This window comes from Glycine soja, chromosome 11, assembly GCF_004193775.1.
Source record: "Glycine soja cultivar W05 chromosome 11, ASM419377v2, whole genome shotgun sequence".
Lineage (NCBI taxonomy): Eukaryota > Viridiplantae > Streptophyta > Magnoliopsida > Fabales > Fabaceae > Glycine > Glycine soja.
In genome coordinates, this window is record NC_041012.1 from 2,278,767 (window position 1) to 2,298,867 (window position 20,101).

General features: G+C 27.8%; 1 protein-coding gene across 1 annotated transcript; it reads left to right on the forward strand.

Annotated features, from left to right (window-relative positions):
- The first annotated feature begins 13,076 nt into the window (after positions 1-13,076).
- On the forward strand, positions 13,077-18,021 carry LOC114373830 (adenine phosphoribosyltransferase 4-like). Its single transcript, XM_028331372.1, has 6 exons — positions 13,077-13,274; positions 13,473-13,583; positions 15,445-15,537; positions 16,333-16,482; positions 17,160-17,218; positions 17,676-18,021. Exons 1-6 carry the CDS (start codon positions 13,193-13,195, stop codon positions 17,733-17,735), a joined length of 555 nt encoding a protein of 184 aa, XP_028187173.1. The 5' UTR covers positions 13,077-13,192; the 3' UTR covers positions 17,736-18,021.
- The last annotated feature ends 2,080 nt before the right edge of the window (positions 18,022-20,101 follow it).

Below are 20,101 nucleotides of genomic sequence, written 5' to 3' on the forward strand. Positions count from 1 at the left end.
AAATTATTTAGAGTAGTTAACGACTTAATCCAATACATCACTAACATAAGTTCCAATCTATACATTCTATCCAAATCAAGTTGTTAACTTCTATGCTATTAACTTGTGTAGAAATCTAGTTTGAAGCATACTTTTATATATGTTGTTTTGAGGTTTAAAGCATATCTTATAGCTTGCATTTGACTCTACGTGCTTTTAACATTTTAAATGGTGGATTTGATATTCGAATGGTGGAAATAAAAGTCAAGATGAATAATAAAATGTGTGAGAGGGAAGGTAAAAAACATGAAATAAGGAATCAAAGTGAAAGGAGAAGATGATGTGTATGCTAATAATTTAGATGTAATTTATGCTTAAATGAAAATTTGAATATAATTTTAGAAATAAAAATATTAGTAAGTAATTATATTCAAAGATTAAATTAAAAAATGTCATATATATTGTGCATCACAAGTCTTCCAAAGGTAAAAAAAGAAAATAATAATAAAAAGTTGAGACACGTTTTTTTTTTCATTTTTAGGAATGTTTTTATAATTTATCTACTCTCAAGGATATCCTGCACTTCTTGGGATCAAAAAATTGGATATTTATGCTTACTTGATCAAGTCCATGTTGAATATAAGAGTGAATTCTACATTGGTTGCCGAGTACCTAATACAGCCTAATTGCTTCTTAACTTGGGCTTGGGATTGACTATAAAACATAAGCAAAGTTAACAACGAGCATATACATTGTAGACAGTAAGAGTATGACTTATAAGTAAAAATAGGAGAAAATGGGTGAATTTGTTTAAACTTAAAAAAAAAACATTTTAAAATAAATGTTTTTTAAAAAAATAGATAAGATTTATTTTTAAAATAAATAGAAAACTGTTTTAAACAGAAACAATTTAGATAAATATACTAAAAAATAAAATAAAAACTATTTTACTAAAGTAAATGTTTGTAAAAAAAATTAAACAAACTGATTTAATATCATACCATAGATTTTTAAGTTTAAATATTTCAAATTAGTAATATATAATGGAGAAATAAATAAAGACACTACAAACATGATACATGAGTTGAATAGTACCTTTTTATAGTTCTAGAATAACTAAAAAAGTTTTAGTATAAAAAACTTAGATAAAAATATATTTTTCATCCCTCAAAATGTTATTTTTAATATTTATAAAAACACATCGGACTAAAATCACATTATTTTTTATAAAAGTAGGATTAAAAACTTGTTACATTTTTACTAGCTAAAACCAACATAATATATGGAGAGGTTAAAATAAACATATTTTATACCAAGGAATGTTTTTTGAGGGTATATCCAAAAGAAATGGAGAATAGAAGTAAGGGTAAAATGGTCATTGGAGCAAACAAGGCTGTTGTTAACTTAGCGCCAGTCAGAGTTGTCGACTATTGGACAAGCGAGAAGATCTCAACCGTACGAAAAAAACATAAATGGAGCAGACTCGTGCCACGTTAGAACCTGACACTGACCAGGTGAAACCAAGCACGTGCATCAGTTCCCTCTACTATCCCCCACCCTTTACCTGTTTTTATGATACAAAAAATTATATACGTATACATTCACTATATTTGCTGCTTGTATATATTGTATCTATACAGTTATAAAATTATTAAGGAATGAACAATTATAATTTTCTTGTTTTAAGTGAAGTCTCTCCTCTCCAAAAAAAAGTCAAGTCCCCCCAACTCAATTAACTAATTAACAGTGTACTCCTTTTTCTAACAAAAAAAAGTGTAATCTTTTGTTTATTTTTTTTTAACTTTTACACAAACATACAACAAAAAAACTAATATATATACAAACATACATACACTTTCACTAACTTGAGAATTCGAATCCCCTGGTCTGAATTTTCATCTATTTTATTTTTGAAAAATAAAAAAAGATAATCAAATAATATAAATAAAAAAATTAATTCAAAATAATAAAATTAGAGAATATAAATAAGGATAAAATAATTTTTAAAAAACTACTTAAAATTAATTTGTCCTTATTTATATTCTTTAATTTTATTATTTTGAATTATTTTATTTTATTTATATTTTTTATTATCTTTAAAAACTAGTTTAAAAAAAACTATTGAGAATTCAGATTGAGAGGACCTAAATTCTCAATTTGGTTTTGCAAAATTTTTAAAAAATCAGTGTAAATTTGGATCACTTCAATCTAAATTTATCCCATGAATAGTAAAAATATATGTTTATATAAATAATAGAGAGATATGTATGTTTGCATATATATTAATTTTTTGTTATATGTTTGTATAAATTTTTTTCTTTTTTCTCTCTCTGGTATTAGATTAGGATATTCACGTGGTTTAGACAACATTTTGTCTTTGTCGTTGTTATTATAAATGCCAAGGTGTAGAGGATCCGTGCATATATAACTTGCAGAAAAAAACAAATGAAGAGATTGTTGTGTCTCTGTATGTATCTCAATCTCATACTCTTTAGTAGACGAAGGTCTCTTGCACAAAGCAAATTGTCTATCTAGAGGGGAGATTAATTGCACAAAGTGAATACACAAGTATAGTTTCATATTTACGTAATTTATCTTTTGATTATAATTATGAGATGAGACGTGTTAAACACAATTTTTGCGTCGATTCCTTTAAAGCATGCCCCATTAAACCAAAATGGGCATGTTTCAAATTGAATTGCAGTCCTCTTTTCCTTCCCCTCAAATTCAAATTCGTAGTCTTTTAAAAGTTTTTAAACCAATTTTTGTCATCCGTTAATTTTTTTCATTAGAATTTTTATTCCTTCAATTTTTTTAATCTATTTTTAATCATTTATTTTTATTGTTCAAAATTAATCTTTATTTTATTATTTTAGTCTCTTTAAACTGATTTTGAGGAATAAAAATAAATTAAGAACTAAAAATAAACAATTTTTTAGAGACTAAAAATACCGAAAAATAAAACGAATAACTAAAAATTTGTCAAATAATTTTTGAAAAACAAAAAATTAGAATCCTAAAAAGTTCAACCCCCCCCCCCCCCCCCACTGATCACGTTCCTTCAATTTTGTAACATTTTGTAATGGTCAAATTCTGTTCTAGCGGTTATATATATATATATATATATATATATATATATATATATATATATATATATATATATATATATATATTCTTCAAATTTTATGATCTATTTTTTTTAGTTCTTCTAAGATGTATATTTTTTAATTCCTCAATTTCGCAAAATATTTTTTTTAAAAAAAAAACTATCACAAATTGTGTATAAAAAATCGTTCAAGACTAATAAAGATAAAAAAAAAACATTCCTCAAATTAAGGACTAAAAATATAAATTTTGTTAAAAATACTAAATAAAACATATATCATAGGAAACAAAAATATATTAAAGTTTTAAATTGCCTAAATTTTGAGGTACATTATTGTATAAATGTTGAGTACAAAATATTTTCCTTTAAAATTACAAAGTTAATATCTACGTAGAACCATTAAATTATTTCACTTTCTTCCCATTTTCCCAATTAAAAAAAAAAGCTTTTACTAAAATTCAGTTGATTTTCTAAACATCCAATTTATTTCATAAATAGCTTACTTTTCATAAAAATTGCTGAAATTGAAGAGAAAAAGTTTTCTCAAAATGTTGGCATTAACATATTTGTTTACTTAATATATATATATATATATATATATATATATATATATATATATATATATATATATATATATATATATATATATATATATATATATATATATATATATATTGGAGCATGTGAATGTTTAAATATTGTAGTGCACTCTCCATTGTATACTTATGAATTATAATATACACGTATCGCTAATTATTTTATTAAAGGAAACAATAATTGCCCTTTAACAATTATGGACCGTATAGAACACAAATATTGTCATTTTCAATCTAAGCCCATATATAAGGACCAATTATTATGTAGACAATAAAACAACAAAACTTAGCTACGTATAATACAAAAGATTTATTAGCGTTATTTTTAATTAAAATTAACATGCCAGTTATTATTTTTATTTCAGGAACTAAAAATGGGCAATGACAGTAGCTATTTATTTAATTTATCATGTTAATGTTAGTTGTTAATTTTTATTAGTGGAAGATTTGATCCACAACCTCTATTCCCCCTTCAACCCTTGACCCCTCTCAATTATTTAATGAACCTTATAACTTCTTAATGATAGTAATTATTAAAATATAATTTAATATGTATTTAAATTAATTATTTTTTACAATATTTATTATATTTTAATTTTTAGTTAGTCTTTCTCAATTATTTATCGTGAAAAAAAAAATAAAAAAGTTTATTTCCTTATAGATAAATATAGATTGTGTTTGATTTAAAGAAAGATATGAGAAATAAGAGAAAACTTTGTAAGTCTCACATGAGACCTATATCTTTTAGAGTTTAATCCAAAAATTTATCTTTCATTTTTATTCTTTTTATTTCTATCCTTTAAATCAAAGAGTGTTCTGGATGCCATAATGTCATATACATGCATGCAAACTTATGGAGGAGCGAAAGGTCCATTCCGGAAAATCCCTTTGCATTAGGGGGGTTTTTAGAGGACAGATTCCTCCTAGCTTTCCCTACTTCTAATGACATGTGCCAGCTCCAGCAACCAGCAAAGGGTCTTTTTACGCAGTCCTCTTTATAATCAACTTGCCATTTCTACGATGCAAGATATCGAATATATATAATAATACTAGTATATGATATGATTTTTTTACTTACCCATATTGTTTAAATTTGAAATTGTTTACGGGAAAGCGCAGCTAAACATAATAAGCAAAGAGATTGTGTGGCTTCGCAGCTTACAAGACGATGCAACTAAAGTTGCAGAATCACAATGTAGCCAACAACCGAGGTCACTGTCTTAAATTCAAGGTAATGTAATGCAAAAGGTTCCAATTAATAATATATATCTTTGTCAATAGTCGTCACAGCTTTCTGAGTTGTTGTAATTAGGCGGATGGCATTAATAAATCACTGTTGAACAAGCAAAGAGAAAGGGATATTTGGGTTAATGGGAAAGGGATGATAGATGCCCCCAGAATATTACTATGCAGATTTGAAAGCTACCACTGATACACAAATATTGAGAGATGGGGTAGTCACAGATTGTGTAGACAGTAGTAAAAATGTATAATAAATTACACTAGATTTCCTTCCTTGGCTTTGTTTCAAGTGCCCCCATGCCTAGCTGGATAGGGCACCAATGCCAATCAAAATACTTGTCATTTAGTACCCGTATAAGACAAGATAAGGTTCAATATTTGTCTTCCAGTTTAATATTTAGTACCCATATATATAAATAAGGTTTAAATATATTTTTACTTTTTTAAGTTTATGATACATTAATTTTTTGTCTTCTAGATTATTTTTTTTAAAGTTCTTATAATTAAAAAAAATCATTTTAATCTAAAATTCTTTTACCCAAATGTTGTCAGATACTTTGAAAGAAAAACATACATAATAGAGTGTTTGATAATAGGATGCAAACTTATACTATAGGAAGTTTTCATGTAAGTAACTTATAATTTATTAGCTAAATAAGTAAAATCATAAGCAATGTTTGGGAGAGAGACTAAAATAAGTTTTTTTTTTTTAAATTACAAGGTTTATAATAAATTTGAAAGAACATAAATAAATTTATCCTAAATTTGAGGGATTAAAAAATATTTAAAGTTAATTGGCTAATAAAAAAACTACTATAATTAAGTATCATTTTCAAATGTAATATACTTTTCTTTTCCTTTTCTTCTAGGTTTAAATAACTTTTGATTCAGGTAAAATATGTTTTTTTAGTTCTTTTGAAGATTTTTGTTTTGATTTTAGTATTTTCAAAATATTTTTGTTATCTTATTTTTTGTTGTTGTTAAATAACAACATTAAGTAATAATGTAACAATGATGACATTGGTAGTTGACTCTTTGACTTGTTACATGAATAAAAAGTTAGCTAAGATGATCATGAGTAATTTTTTTTTAGTAAATTAACTGTATTTTTTAATTTTTTATCTATTCAAATAGGTTAATAATGTCAAAAATTAGTTGCTGAGGACATAATTTTCCTTCAAACTTTCTTAATAACATGATAAGTCTGAATTATGTTATTATGTCATTCATTAATGTTATTTGACGCCAAAACCTCAAACCAGATTTTTTTTAATCTTTCAATGACTAATTAAAACTAAAAAAAAACAAAGCAATAAAATAAAAACACCCTATTTTATAGGACCAAAGGGTTATTTAAGTTTTTTTTAACATGAAAAGTCTATTTTAATTTATTGATAAAGAAAACTCTTTATACTTTTAGTATTTAGTAGTGTACGTACCTATTTTAAGAAGAAAAAACATTGAACATTTTTAACGATTATGTACTTCTTTTTTTATAAAATGTAGACGTCCCCTTTTGTTACTTGTGATTATAAATTTGTGTTTTTTCTTTCTAAAAATTACTAATTTTGTCATACACTATATAGTTTTGTTTAAAATGGTATAAATTTGTATATAATATAATTTTTATGAATATATAGAAAAGACCCGACATATATGTGATAGCAATTTTCCTGTTTGCATTTGCAGAATAATTGTCTCACACATGAAACTGGTAATGTAGGCTATGCAGCGTACATGGGAGACAAGGAAATATCAGTACCGTGGTCTGGGTTGATGTTGTGATCATCGGGTATTCGCGTGTGTTTGGACGAGCATGGTAAATTTCATTTTAAATAAAATTGATTTTAAAGAATTTGAATGTTTAGATTAATATTTTTTATTATAGAATCAAGTATAATTTAAAAAAAAAACTAAAAGTATAAAGAATTTTCAATCTCAAAAGATTTTAAAATCTATACTAAATACATTTATGTTAGGAATAAAATTCAATATAAATTTTATGTTCCAACATAAAATTTATCCAAAGTTCTTTCAATTTATAATCAATTTTAGATCCATAAATCATAATCAATTTTAAAATATTTTACAACATAAAACTAAACACATAAAATTCAATCTAAAATTAATTATTGAGTCAGAATCATCTCTTTAGCAGCAAATCAGACATAGTTTCATATCTTTACACACCACACAAGTCAAATAAGAAGTTTTTTAAGTTTTTATTTTTATTTTAGGGAGTGTTTGGAACTTGGATTGATAGAAGAGATGCAATGGGGAGAAGTGAAGTGAAAAGGAGAAAATATTTTATTATTTAGTTTCTAAAATTAAGAATTGAACATAATGAAAGAAAATAAATCATGATCTATTTTATTACTGAAGTTCAATTCTCTTTTCCTGAATTTAGGATGTACGTAATTGAAGGAACACAATTTTATATTATAAAATAAATATTTTATTTTTGTAAAATTTATCTAATCATTAGCCTCTTAAGAATAATGGTAATATATTTAAAATTATATAATATAAGAATTAAAAAATTATAACTCATTTTTTTTCTTTTTTTCAAATAATAATATGAAATATTTGTTTTGTCCATTATAAAAAAATTCAAATAATGACATTATAAAAAATTCAAATAATTAAATGATATTTTTATTTCATTTCAGTACATCTTATTCCGTCATATCATTGTATTTCATTCTTTACCACCAATCCAAAATTCGCTATCAATTGCTTACGTTAACATCAAGTAATCAAACATGCAGAACAAATGTAAAAATAAAATATTGATTTTTCTAATTTTGTTTTAAATGTTTTAGCCAGTTAAGTATGATATGGGAGAGAAATAAGTGATTGGATTTAAGTAATTAATGTGATGAAGTTAATGTTGAATCATCTATATATTATTAAGTTTGATTATTGATGAAAATAATTTTTTATTAGATTTATTTCTTTTTCGACTAAACTCTAAATTACGAATGAAAGAGGAAAAAAAAATATATAAGAGAAGGTTGGTGATCTTTCAGCAAACCCCTCTTAGTCTTTTGATGCCATTGTTGTTAGCTGATAATAGGTTAAGTTATAATTTTAAAATAAATATTTGTTAAGAAATAGATATGATTTACTTTTTAAAATAAACATAAATTTATATTTTTAAACAGAATCAATTTATACAAATATATTTTAAAAAATAAAAAATTATTTATTTTATTAAAATAAACATTTTTTTCAATAAATAAATTTAAACTAACTGATTTAGTAGTATAGGAGTTTATACTTTCTGTCTTTTGTGTTTTGGGTGTTAAGCCCCGTTGAACACAAAAAGAAAATGTTTTTTTTTTTAACTTCAAATCTTTGATTAATATTTTTTCTTCTAATTAATTATACCCTTGTTTAGAATAAACAAAAATCATGCTTTATTATATTTTATTTTTATTTTTATTTTTAATGAATGGCATTACAAAAAAGAAGGAATAAAAACCTCTAGGAAAATTAGTCCTAAACAAGTCCATCCTAGAGGCATTACAATTAAAATTTGAAAAACAATAAAAAAAAAATATGTGAAAAATCATTATCTTGCAACCCATATTTTAGTCAAATTATCATCTACTTGATTAACCTTACGCAGTCTATGAATCCAAATTATATGCTCATTGTGCACTGGACACTGGTAATGCTTGTCAGGCAACTGTGTTTGCAAAAAATATTAGAAAATGAAAGAAACGTTGATAAAGGAACTTGATTAGTACCTGGATAAAAAAAATATTCTGAGATACAATTTGCATAATTAAAAATAGAAAATTAAAATTACGTACAATTACAATGATTAAAAGACCGAAGCGAAATTAAGTTTAATATATATATATATATATATATATAAACTCACTGGCCTACTTTCTAATTCCTATTGATCGGCTTCTTGGACTACTTATACTTATATATATAGACTTTGTTATAAAATAGGTCAAGTAAATAGACTTTAAGTTGGTTAAAATTTGAAACACGACAAGTGCATGAGAGTTCAAAAAATTATCTATAACTTAAGATTTTAATATTATAATAATTCTTATAACATATCTTTTTAATATATTATATGAGAAATTTTATTATCTTTTCACTAAAAATTTACACATACTTTTGATAAAATAAGATAACTATAACAATTACTAGAACTTTAATTACACATACGTCTAATAAAATGTAAACACATCTTTCAATACATTTTTTGTGTGAAATCTTTGTCGTACTAACCAATAATGTTGCTTTGAGTTTTTTTTTCTAAAAGATGATTAATACTTTAATTCTTCTAAAGTTATTAGCATTATCTTTGCAATTCTTTTTCTGGACGAAATCCCTTCCACATTTAATCTGATTAGAAGAAATGTGATCGTGAATGTTCAACAAACTTAGTGTAGCCTTTGTATAACGAACATGAACCATTAGCATTTGTTATTTATGTTCAAGTTTGCATACCAGGTCTGGTCTTCTCTTACTTTTGGCTTCTTTTCATATTGCTTTACCCTCTAATACTATGAAATGATTTTTCTATAACACCGGGCTTGGTGAGGGGTAAGAAAATAGAATATGCTTGGCAAATTTTGTGCACTCGGTTGTGTGGAGCACTGTGGTCCTCTGTGGCTACATGATAATGAAATAGTGTAAAAAAACTGGATGGAATTTATTGAAGATCAATATGTCCTAGTTCTCTTCGCCTATTTTTTTTTTTAATTAACTAGCAAACTTATTACTTGTGTATTGATCTACGATGAGACCATATAAATCCATGTGCTTAGGTTTATCTGTGAACTCCATTAAAATGTATAAAAGGCTTGGAGGAAACCTTATACACTCTTTTAACAAATTTTGGCTTCTAAAAAATTGAAGGAAGAATTGTGTATCATTGGTTTTCTATTTTTAATTGTGAATTGCTAATAGTGTAATATCAAAATTATAAATCCACCGACATTTTTTTCATTTTTCTTTTAAAAATTATTTATAACACTACTCGTTGTGGGGCTACACATTATCAGGAGAGCTACTTTTGTTAGTTTGTCTTCTAAATAAAATAAGAACGAAGAATTCTCCATTCATTGCTTAGATCTTACTGGAGTGGACCACTAATTAGAGAAAAAAAAAAAAAAAAAAAGAGGCTAAAATCACACTGTCTTGTTGACAGTTAATCACACTGTCTTGTTGACAGTTTTTGATCTATTTCCTTTGTGCTGATGTCCTATGAAACAAATTCAATTCTCAATGTTTACTTAACTTTTTCATGTAATACTAAAATTGCTGTATTAGAAGAATATGTGACTTCTAAAAAAAGGAAAAATGTGTGATACCTTAAACTACAAAAACAAATTTCACAACAAAAAAAAAAAAAAGCTTTCAACATAAATCAACCATAGTCTAATAATGTGTTTGAAAACTCGTTGGAAAGTAAGAAATTGTGACATCGTGAGTGCTAATAAGATTGTGTAGTGAAGGTTGATGTAAAAGGTACAAGATACATACAAGGAGTATATCCTAACATGCATGCTTGTAATGGGAAGGAAAAGTGGATGTAGCCGATACATATTATATTCAAAAAGATATAAAGATTATACAAGAATGTATCATTAAAAATAGCTTAAAAGAATTAATTAGCATTATTTATTTATATTAACAAGATGTAATTATTTTAATAATTACTTATATATAAATTTTATAATTAAACGTATTTAACTTTAAATTATTTTTTTATAAAAAAAAACCTAGTATGAAATTTTCTAAAAAAACACGCGAGTGAAAAAAATACGTTAAAAGTTATATGTTAATCTGTGAGCATGATCATTAATTTAAATAGCGGTAATACATTACCTCACATTCAAAATGTGAAACTAAACACTCTATAAATAGCACATCCTTGATTCCAAAGCTTCAAAATGCGTGTTTATATAACTTCTATACTCAAAACTTGGTAATGTTTTAATTAATTAAATTTATGGATGAATCGTTTTCAGGAAGATGACCTTATATCTTAAATGAATATTCCATCATTTCTAAAGTAAGATATTTTATCAGTATATATGTTGGAAAATTAAAACAAAAAAGGGGTACCTTGAGGCTTGAGGTGTATAAAGATACCATTTTAAGAATTTATTCCCTTCATATTGTTTTGATAAAAATCTCTACGACACGATAGGTTGTTCTGAAATAATTTGAGTGACAAGAACAGTTCTAAATTTAAAATATTATCTAGTTCGAGGTATCAAACAGAAATCAAGTTAACACTATCTCAAAGAAAGGAGAAAAGGAATAAGATGAAATAAAAGAGAGAGTAAAGTAATGAAGAGGTGTTGGTGAGATGATGGATAAAAAAATAGGAGAGTAGTTATTATATATGATATACATTTGACCAATTCAATAAAAAAACCATGTTAAATATTACATAAAAATTGCTTGTATTAAGTATAAAAAAGTACTCTACATATTTTTTTACTAACAAATAAACTTATTATTATTATTTTTCATTCAATGAACATGAGACTTAATATATTGTATATTTGTATATATGAGAAAAATAACTATATACTGTCGACCTAAGAATTTTTATATAATTATCTAATTATTGTATAGGATAAGTTTATTAATTTTTAAAATAATTTAAATTATAATTTATAATTAAATAATAATATAAAATTATTTTACAAATAAGTGCATATGCATTACACACTTTACATATATGGTTTCTAGCTCCCCTTTTGATAATGACTATCAATTTTTTTTAGTAAATAATGACTACCAAAATTTAAAAGCCTCTTATGTGTAAAAAAAAAGCCTTTTATACATGTAAGTAAACGGTTTGATTCGATTCAGACCAACATGTTATCTGTTTAAATTTGATTTCCCCCCTCAAAATTACTATTTTATATTATGATTCATTCAAATATTCAATACAATTAACACAATATTATTAAATGTCTGAAAATAGTAAAATTAATTCATTTAATACCATTATATTAATATTCTAAAATAGATTAATACAAATTAAAACAAAAATATTTTTTAACGAGATTTACTGTAATCGTCTGAATCACAATGATTTCTTATAAACTCATTTTTGGTAATAAGCTTTATTACAATCAGATTTGTTAAGATAAATAAACATAATTTGATCCATTAATTATGTAAACATTGCATAAAAGATAAATACAAAAAAAGGAAGATAACAATATATTTAAAAGTAATACCTTAATAAATTTTAATAGTTTTAACACTAACACTTGAAGTTTCAACGTTAATAATATTTAAAATCAAAACAAATAATTCTAAAAATTTTGATTAGATTTATAATTCTAAACACATTATTCAACCCATACATGAATGATTTTACTGCAAATACCTAGAGCATGTGGGTCTAATGATATGATTATACTCATGGATAATAAATCTTAAGATTTTGAGTTAAAATATGATGTCACAACTCTCGCATACAATCAATTTAATACTATATGTTGTTTTTATTTAAGATGAACTGAAAATACGTAACGAATTTCTAACCAACTATAATCCTTAAATATTACTCAGTTTTTTTATTCATTAAATAATAGTATAAACTCATTTATGGGACGTAATTTTTTTCAAAGTTTTATTTGATTTCTTTTAAATCTGAACTAAATTTAAATTTAATTTAAAAATATGTTTTATAATAAGTGCTTGAACATAAGGTAAACTAATATTTTAGCACAAAAGAAATGTTTAATTTTATATAAATATGTATAATAAACAAATACCTTAAACATATAAACTATATTATAATTAAAAGTTGAAACAAATAAATATTTTTAATAAATAAATTATATTTTAGAATTATGATGAATAATTTATAGTGGTATGATATTACTTTTGATTATTGATAATTTTTTAAAACTAAAAATATTATTTTATAGTAACTTTTATAGTAGGAAAATACTAAAATATTTATTTCATTTTCGGTGGATCGGGGTAAATATGAAAATAATTTAGAAAAAAATAGACATAATGAAAAAATAAAGACAAGTAAAATTATAAAAGAAGTAAAAGAATTTTATAATAAGCTTTTTAGTTTAACCTGTGTTAACGAACACTCAGACTCTTTGCATATACTACTCTCTCTCTCTCTATAAATATCGTGCAGACAGTGATATCCTCACCTCTCTTATTGTTGTTCTCTTCTTCTTTTCTTGTTTCCTTTTCCATTCTTCTTTTTCTCTCTGTACTCAAACTCACTTCCCCACTTATTTATACAATGTCGGCTTACAAAGACCAGGATACCCGTCTTCATGGCATCAAAACTAAGATTCGTGTCGTCCCCAATTTCCCCAAATCCGGTTCGTTTTCTCCCCTTTCCTTTTTTGTTGTTTTAAACTTCTGTTTTTTTTTAATATTTTTGTTTTCCGACTAAGAAACCAAAGCCTTTGAATTCATATTTAGTTTGACTTCCGTTTTTCAATTTCTAGAAAGTCTTCTTCGGAGGTTTCGTTTTTTTTTTTTTTCAGTTTCAATGGTTTTTTTTTTTGCAACGGCAGGTATTATGTTCCAAGACATTACTACTCTATTGCTTGATCCCAAAGCATTTAAGGACACAATAGATTTGTTCGTTGAGCGGTACAAGGGCAAAAACATTTCTGTTGTTGCAGGTAAATAATAAAAAGGTTTTTTTAGCATAAAAATAAGAAGAGGATGAACATTGAAAAGTTTTTTTTTATGAGTGTTACTACTGTTGTTAGCTTGAAGAAGGTGGTGGGGTCCACGGTGACGAGAAAGTTGGGGAGAGTATGCAGTAGTGCTCTATATTGCATAAATTTCTGGTTGTCTTTTTGAATGGAAGTCACTCACTGTGGGTTTTGGGAGTGATTTTTTGGTTTGACTAGGTGGCCTAACTTGTTAGTGGGTTGTACCATTGATTGCCATTCTGAAATCTCAAGCTCTCTTGTTTGTTCGTGGACATGTGCCTGGATCCAATTTGCATGGAGCTGTACCACCATTGGTGATCGCTTCCAATTTGTGCAAAGTGGACCCGCATGACGCATGTTTCAAATCCCTCCATTTCCCCTTTCTTTTATCTATGATTTGTGGGTTCCTCCATTTCACTGTTGTTTTTATTTACTTTTTTGGTCATTCCTGTGTCACTTTCTTGTTCCTTTCCAAGTTACTAAGCCCCCGGTGAAACTTAAATGTCACTAGTAGTTGCAAGGGGACGAGCTACTAGTAGTAGTTCTGTACTATACACTGTGCATCGTGCTTGGTTTTTTCGCTTTTGTACCATCTCTCTGTGTGTGTCGTCTTGTTGTAGCTTTTTTCTGCTTTTAACCTTTTTTCCCCGACATGACCGGATATGCTGGAGGGTTTAGTGCGATATGTTGCGGAGGATAAGGCATGGAAGCCATGAAACTGGAGCTATCATGCCATGAGTTCTGTCTAATTTGGTATTTTGGATGTTGTTGTAACTTGTAATACATAGTTTTTTTTTGTATCCCTGTCCATTAAACAGATGTTAGATTAGAGACCCCATTTTACACTTGTACAATTTAAGGGTAAATTTAAATGTGAATTGCTGGTAGGTCCTTTGCACCGGTTTTAGTTCTTTATGTATGATTAGAAAATGAAACAGAACACAATCGGGTTGGGTGTGACTTGTCTTTTTGCATGTGCATTAGGATTTGTCTGTGTGTGCTTATATATATATATATATATATATATATATATATATATTGTGAGACATTCCCAGGAAGCTTCTCTTCAATTATAGAGTCCAGTATGAGATGTGGAATTTTTCCTTGTGTATAATAATTATCCTGTATTACCAATCGGCATTATTGCTGATTGGCTACTGATTGATAGGTCCCTTGCCAATTGGCATCATAACATTTTAAGTCTGTTGCCATTGTTTTGGACTTTTGGCCGTTTGCTTCTCTGTTTACATCTATACAGGGACAGGGTGTTTCTGATGAGTCCCTCCACTGTTTTTTTGTTCTTTTTTTACTATTGTGGGGGAAGGGGGGTTGAAGTTGTAAGCTTGCATTTTGTTTTACTAGACATGGCTTTTGTTAATTCTATTTCTATCATAGGCAACTTGGTTTGGTCTCTCGCCTTAACTAATTTTCAATCTATATCCACTTGTTTGTTTCTTCTCATTCACCTTTTATTTATATATCCTTAGTGCTACTGTCGGGTTTACATTAATTTTTTTGGTCAATTTCTTACATGCATGGTGGTTACAGTCCCTATGCATTATGTGTCATTTTTTTATGTTGTTTAATGACAAATTATGAAGATGATGGCACTAATATTTAAAATTCCTTCCAACCACTTGGAAGTAAATTACAAACATAAATGGTAAAAAAAGTTATTTCATTTTACCCTTTCTTTCGTAGCAAGTAGTAGCACACTATCTCTAATGCACAGTTTCTTGATGGCGTTGAACTACATGTCATCTACAATAGCACATGTATTATTGTCTATAATCTTGTGTTCTGATAAATAATTTCTCTTATGTAGGAATTGAAGCTCGAGGTTTTATTTTTGGTCCTCCCATTGCGCTGGCTATAGGAGCAAAGTTTGTACCATTGAGGAAACCAAAGAAGTTGCCTGGTATAATTTAACACCTATTTTTTTTTAAAAAAAAAATACTTTCATTAATATGCCAATTGTATCACACTTATATTTTTCAAATCAATGTTCTTGGCAGAAGGTTAACTTTTTATATTTATTTACTACTTAAATCTATTGCATTTCTAATGCTCAAAATTTTTAACATTCCTCAATTGATTCATCTTCAATTCATGGTTTCACACCCCTGTGTAGGATATGCAAATGTGCATTGTATTTAAGAAAGCATTTCTTAATTTTGCTGATCAAAAAAAAAAAAAAAGAAATCATTTCTTAAGATTGGTCCCTGTTTTTTGTGTTTCAACCTTGCAAATCTAGAGTTATGCAGTTTCTGTTATCAAAATATATGATGCTTACCCCCTGAAATACAGAGAATCATTATGATATTTTCCCTCTACAAAGTGCTGTCTTTGAATATTATTTCCTCCACCTGTGGTTAGATCTTTTAGCCTCTTAAGTACCCTTTTTCATTCTGTACCTTTTTCTTTTTTATATAACCTAACTTTTCATGCACTTGTAATCTGCCCTCCAGGTTCATCTATTAATTGGAGTGTGTATTCTTGCCTTGCGCTATGTATTTTTATTTATAGAAAGATGAAATTGTGACTTAATTGAAACGAATTTCGAAAAAGTGCTTAAATATATAAACCTTGAAATATTACTTATAACTTACTCTGGCTTTATCAAGGATTCAACTTTGGTTGAGATTGTTAGTGACTGTAGCATCCTTTTTTTTTCCCCTCATTTTCTTGTAACAAAAGCTTATCTCAATGCCAGGAAAAGTTATTTCTCAAGAATATATTCTGGAATATGGAAGGGACTGTCTTGAGATGCATGTTGGAGCTGTTGAACCTGGTGAGCGTGCTTTAGTGGTTGATGATTTGATTGCAACAGGTGGAACACTCTGTGCAGCTATGGACTTGTTAGGTAAGTTCCTGTGAGCAAATTCTGTCATAAATGGACATTTATTATATCAGATCATATTACAGTCTGACATTGTTTTACATGTCGATGATCCGTTAATTTATTCAACTCTGTTATTGAAGGCTGCTCAGGCCCCGAGATCTTTTTCTGTTGTTCATATGTTCACAAGTCTAGCTCTTGTCAGCGGGGATTAGTTTCCCTGAGATCGACTCCTATTTATGATTTTGGCATGAAAGGAAAAACCTAATGGAATACTACAGGCATGCAAATTAGGATTAGTAAGCTATTATTTCAGGACTTTTGGCGTGTATTTTAGTAGTACTTATAAGTTTAATTTTAGTGTGTGCATTACATTCATGATTCATGCTTTTACTCCAATCGTCAGTGTATTAAAGAGGTTGAATTCCTTGTTATTTGCTGGTTCATTTTATTTACTATTATATTTTTTTTCCTCGGATAAGTCAATAGTAGTGATGTTCTTTTAGTGAATAATATATCACTCATGAATATGCATGAACGAGGTTCCTTATTAGACCACAGTAAGCTGTTTCTTTGGATTACGAATGCTTTTTTAGCTGCACTTCTGCTAACATACCTCAGTTTTAATATCTTTATTTCCCCCCTGTTAATGTCATTTTTGGATTGGATTATATTTGATGTCTTTGCTTGCTGTCATTTAGAACGTGTGGGAGCAGAAGTGGTGGAGTGTGCATGTGTAATTGAATTACCAGAATTGAAGGTATGTATACTTTGGATTTTGTAAATATTCTGTTTGGGGATGGATCCTCTCATTTACATGTCAGGTCATGTTCAAATCTTGTATCAGTATCTCTCCTAATAAATATCAGATAGGACTCACTCACCTATTGGAGAGAGATAGACACAACATTTGAATATGACCCTTCTGTTTTCCATAGACTACTCCTTGCTAGCTGCAAGCCTACTTTGAGATGGTAGGCTTGATTTCTCCATTAAATTTTGTTTGGTTTCCTAGATAACAGAAATATCTGATGCAGTTTTTTTTTTAAATCGCTTATTAATTCATCGGTTGCCTATGGACTATGGTTGTTTAAGTGTTTCCTAATTTTCATTCACCTAGTATTATTAAGCCAAGGTAGTATTTTTAGTAGTGGCTGTGTGTGTTGAGTGGATGCTTGTTATGTTAATGATGTTTTGCGAATACATACATGACACAGGGTCGTGAACGTTTGAACGGGAAGCCCTTGTACGTGTTGGTTGAATATGTGGAGATATGATGATTATGAAGTGTGCAAAAGAATATTAAGATGTAGATTTGGGAGATGATGTGTCTTTCAGTGGGTGCTTTCCCATTCGGATTCCAATTCTAGCTTGTAGTAGGAACGATCAAATCAAATTAATGATGCATTTGTATGACCCACTCTTATGGGTCTCGTCTTCTCATCTCTGCTTCCTCACTCTTTTTCGAATAAAATTAATATCTTTGGCTACAAGAATATACTTGTAGATATTTTGCATGACGAAATCCAACATGGACTCCAGAACGCCCTGTAACACATTCCATTCCTAGCTTTTTCTGAATTTATTTTATTAACTCTTGTCAATATTTTATAACACGCCAATGTCGTTGCTAATTATTATTAGTTTTGGGTATTTTAGTTTGTGCCAAAATGCCACTTTAAACTAAGCTGAGTCCTTTAGCATGTTGAAAGAACTGAAACCTGGGAAAATACTTAGGATTTTATTGACAAGTCATAGGTCTTAATTATGATTACGATGATTAAAAAAAGCGTCACTTTAAAAACTTAAAAAATATCATTTTAATAATATATGAATTTTTATTTCACTTAAATAGATTTATAACTAATTATATTTTAACTTTTAATGAAATGTATCTTTCTAAAAAAAATATTTTTAATGGCAGTAGCATGAGTAATAATTTTAATAAGTGTGAAATGTCTTTAAAATATAAGATGAACTTAGTTCAAACTATTTTAATGGAAGAACATTTTTCGACTCTAAAACCGTAGGTGATATTTTCTGTCAAGTGATTTCTTATAAAAGTATATCTGATTACCTTTCTTCTTTTGCATGTGCTTTGTATGGGGGGGGAGGGGAGGTTCCTCTAAATATAAAATAATCAAAACTAAAGAGGATGCTGAAGGGCTTAAAGGTTCTGCTCATGAGTTTCGTTCTATTATAGTTATGTTTGTATTATATTTTCATTTGTCATCCACGTCTTGTGAAGATGTCTTAGTTTAGTTAAAATAGTTACAAGAACTTGAATAATCTCTTGCTTTTAAGTTAGCTTTTAGAATTAATACATAACTAATTTCTAATTTGATCTTAGAGTTTATTCGTTTTTATACTTGATCACTCCCAATTTTTAGTATTGCAAATGTTTAGTTGTGAATACCAGAAGAAGTTAAGATGTGTGATTTCTTAAAAGTGAAGAGGAACATGGAGTAAGTTTTTTTAACTAATAAAGATTGGTCTACTTGTCAAGGATAGGACTCATCCCATAAGGATGAGTTTGAATCTTGCTGTTCATGTTAAGAACCTTATTATTGAACAATATGTGAGTATCTATGTAAATGTTTTTTAAGTCGTGAGATTTGATTTTACTTTAATGAGCTCTCAAAACTTAACTTAAACGAGCCTTATACTCGTCTCCCTACTTACACCAAAATGTAAAAATAATAATATTAGCAAATAATGATAGAAATAAACAATCATAATATTTAGATTATATGTGACATTCAATCTCTCCCAAAGCAGGAAAGGCAATGGTTGGTTATTGTATGATAAAAGGCAATTTTATATGATTCATTCATCCCATTGATTGATTCAGTCCGTTTAAGAATCCAAAAATAGTTTGGGCTCTCTTTTTAAAGTAAGGGCTAAGTGGCTATGATAACATAAGCCGCCCAGCCCATTCCACATATGTGACATATGAGCCCTATGAGAATAATAAAGCATTCTATTAGGCAAAGAAATCATGAAGAAACGTAGCAAACTAGCAACTGGGATTGTGAGAGATTAATTTCCGTCAAAGAAAGTGATTCTTGCTCTAGTTAGTTAATTTGTCATTTGATTTTTCTCATACATTTCGCTATCAGACAAGTTAATGTTAGAGCTTTGTTTGGACTCATTGCGTAACTTGCGCTATACTTCCCTATTGCCTTGACCAAATTTTCTGCTCGTCTCAAGTTGGGTGGGACCCTTTCTCGTTAGAATGAGTCCAAACAAAGTTCCAAACCACCCGCCTCTAGTCTCGTTTCGTGTTTCCACTTTATATACTCTTTACTCTAGTTCCCTTCTTTACTTTGACCATCTTTTTAACATGTATTTATTCTCAGATTTTACTGAATTAACTTAATACATTTTAGATAAATTCGTAATATATAACTAGAATTTCGCTACAAACTCAGTTTTGGACGTATTTCTTTCTTTTCATCCACCAGCAAACATTTGCCTCATGAATGTGAATTGTCGCATTGTTGACTTTTCAACAGCGACAAAATCCTTTGACACGGCCAAGCATTGCCATTACCCGTTTTTCCCAACTGAATCTCGCAATTAAAAATCACAGCTACGATTTCGGTGAAAAGAGGAAGAAATTAAATTAGTTAAAACGACTTAT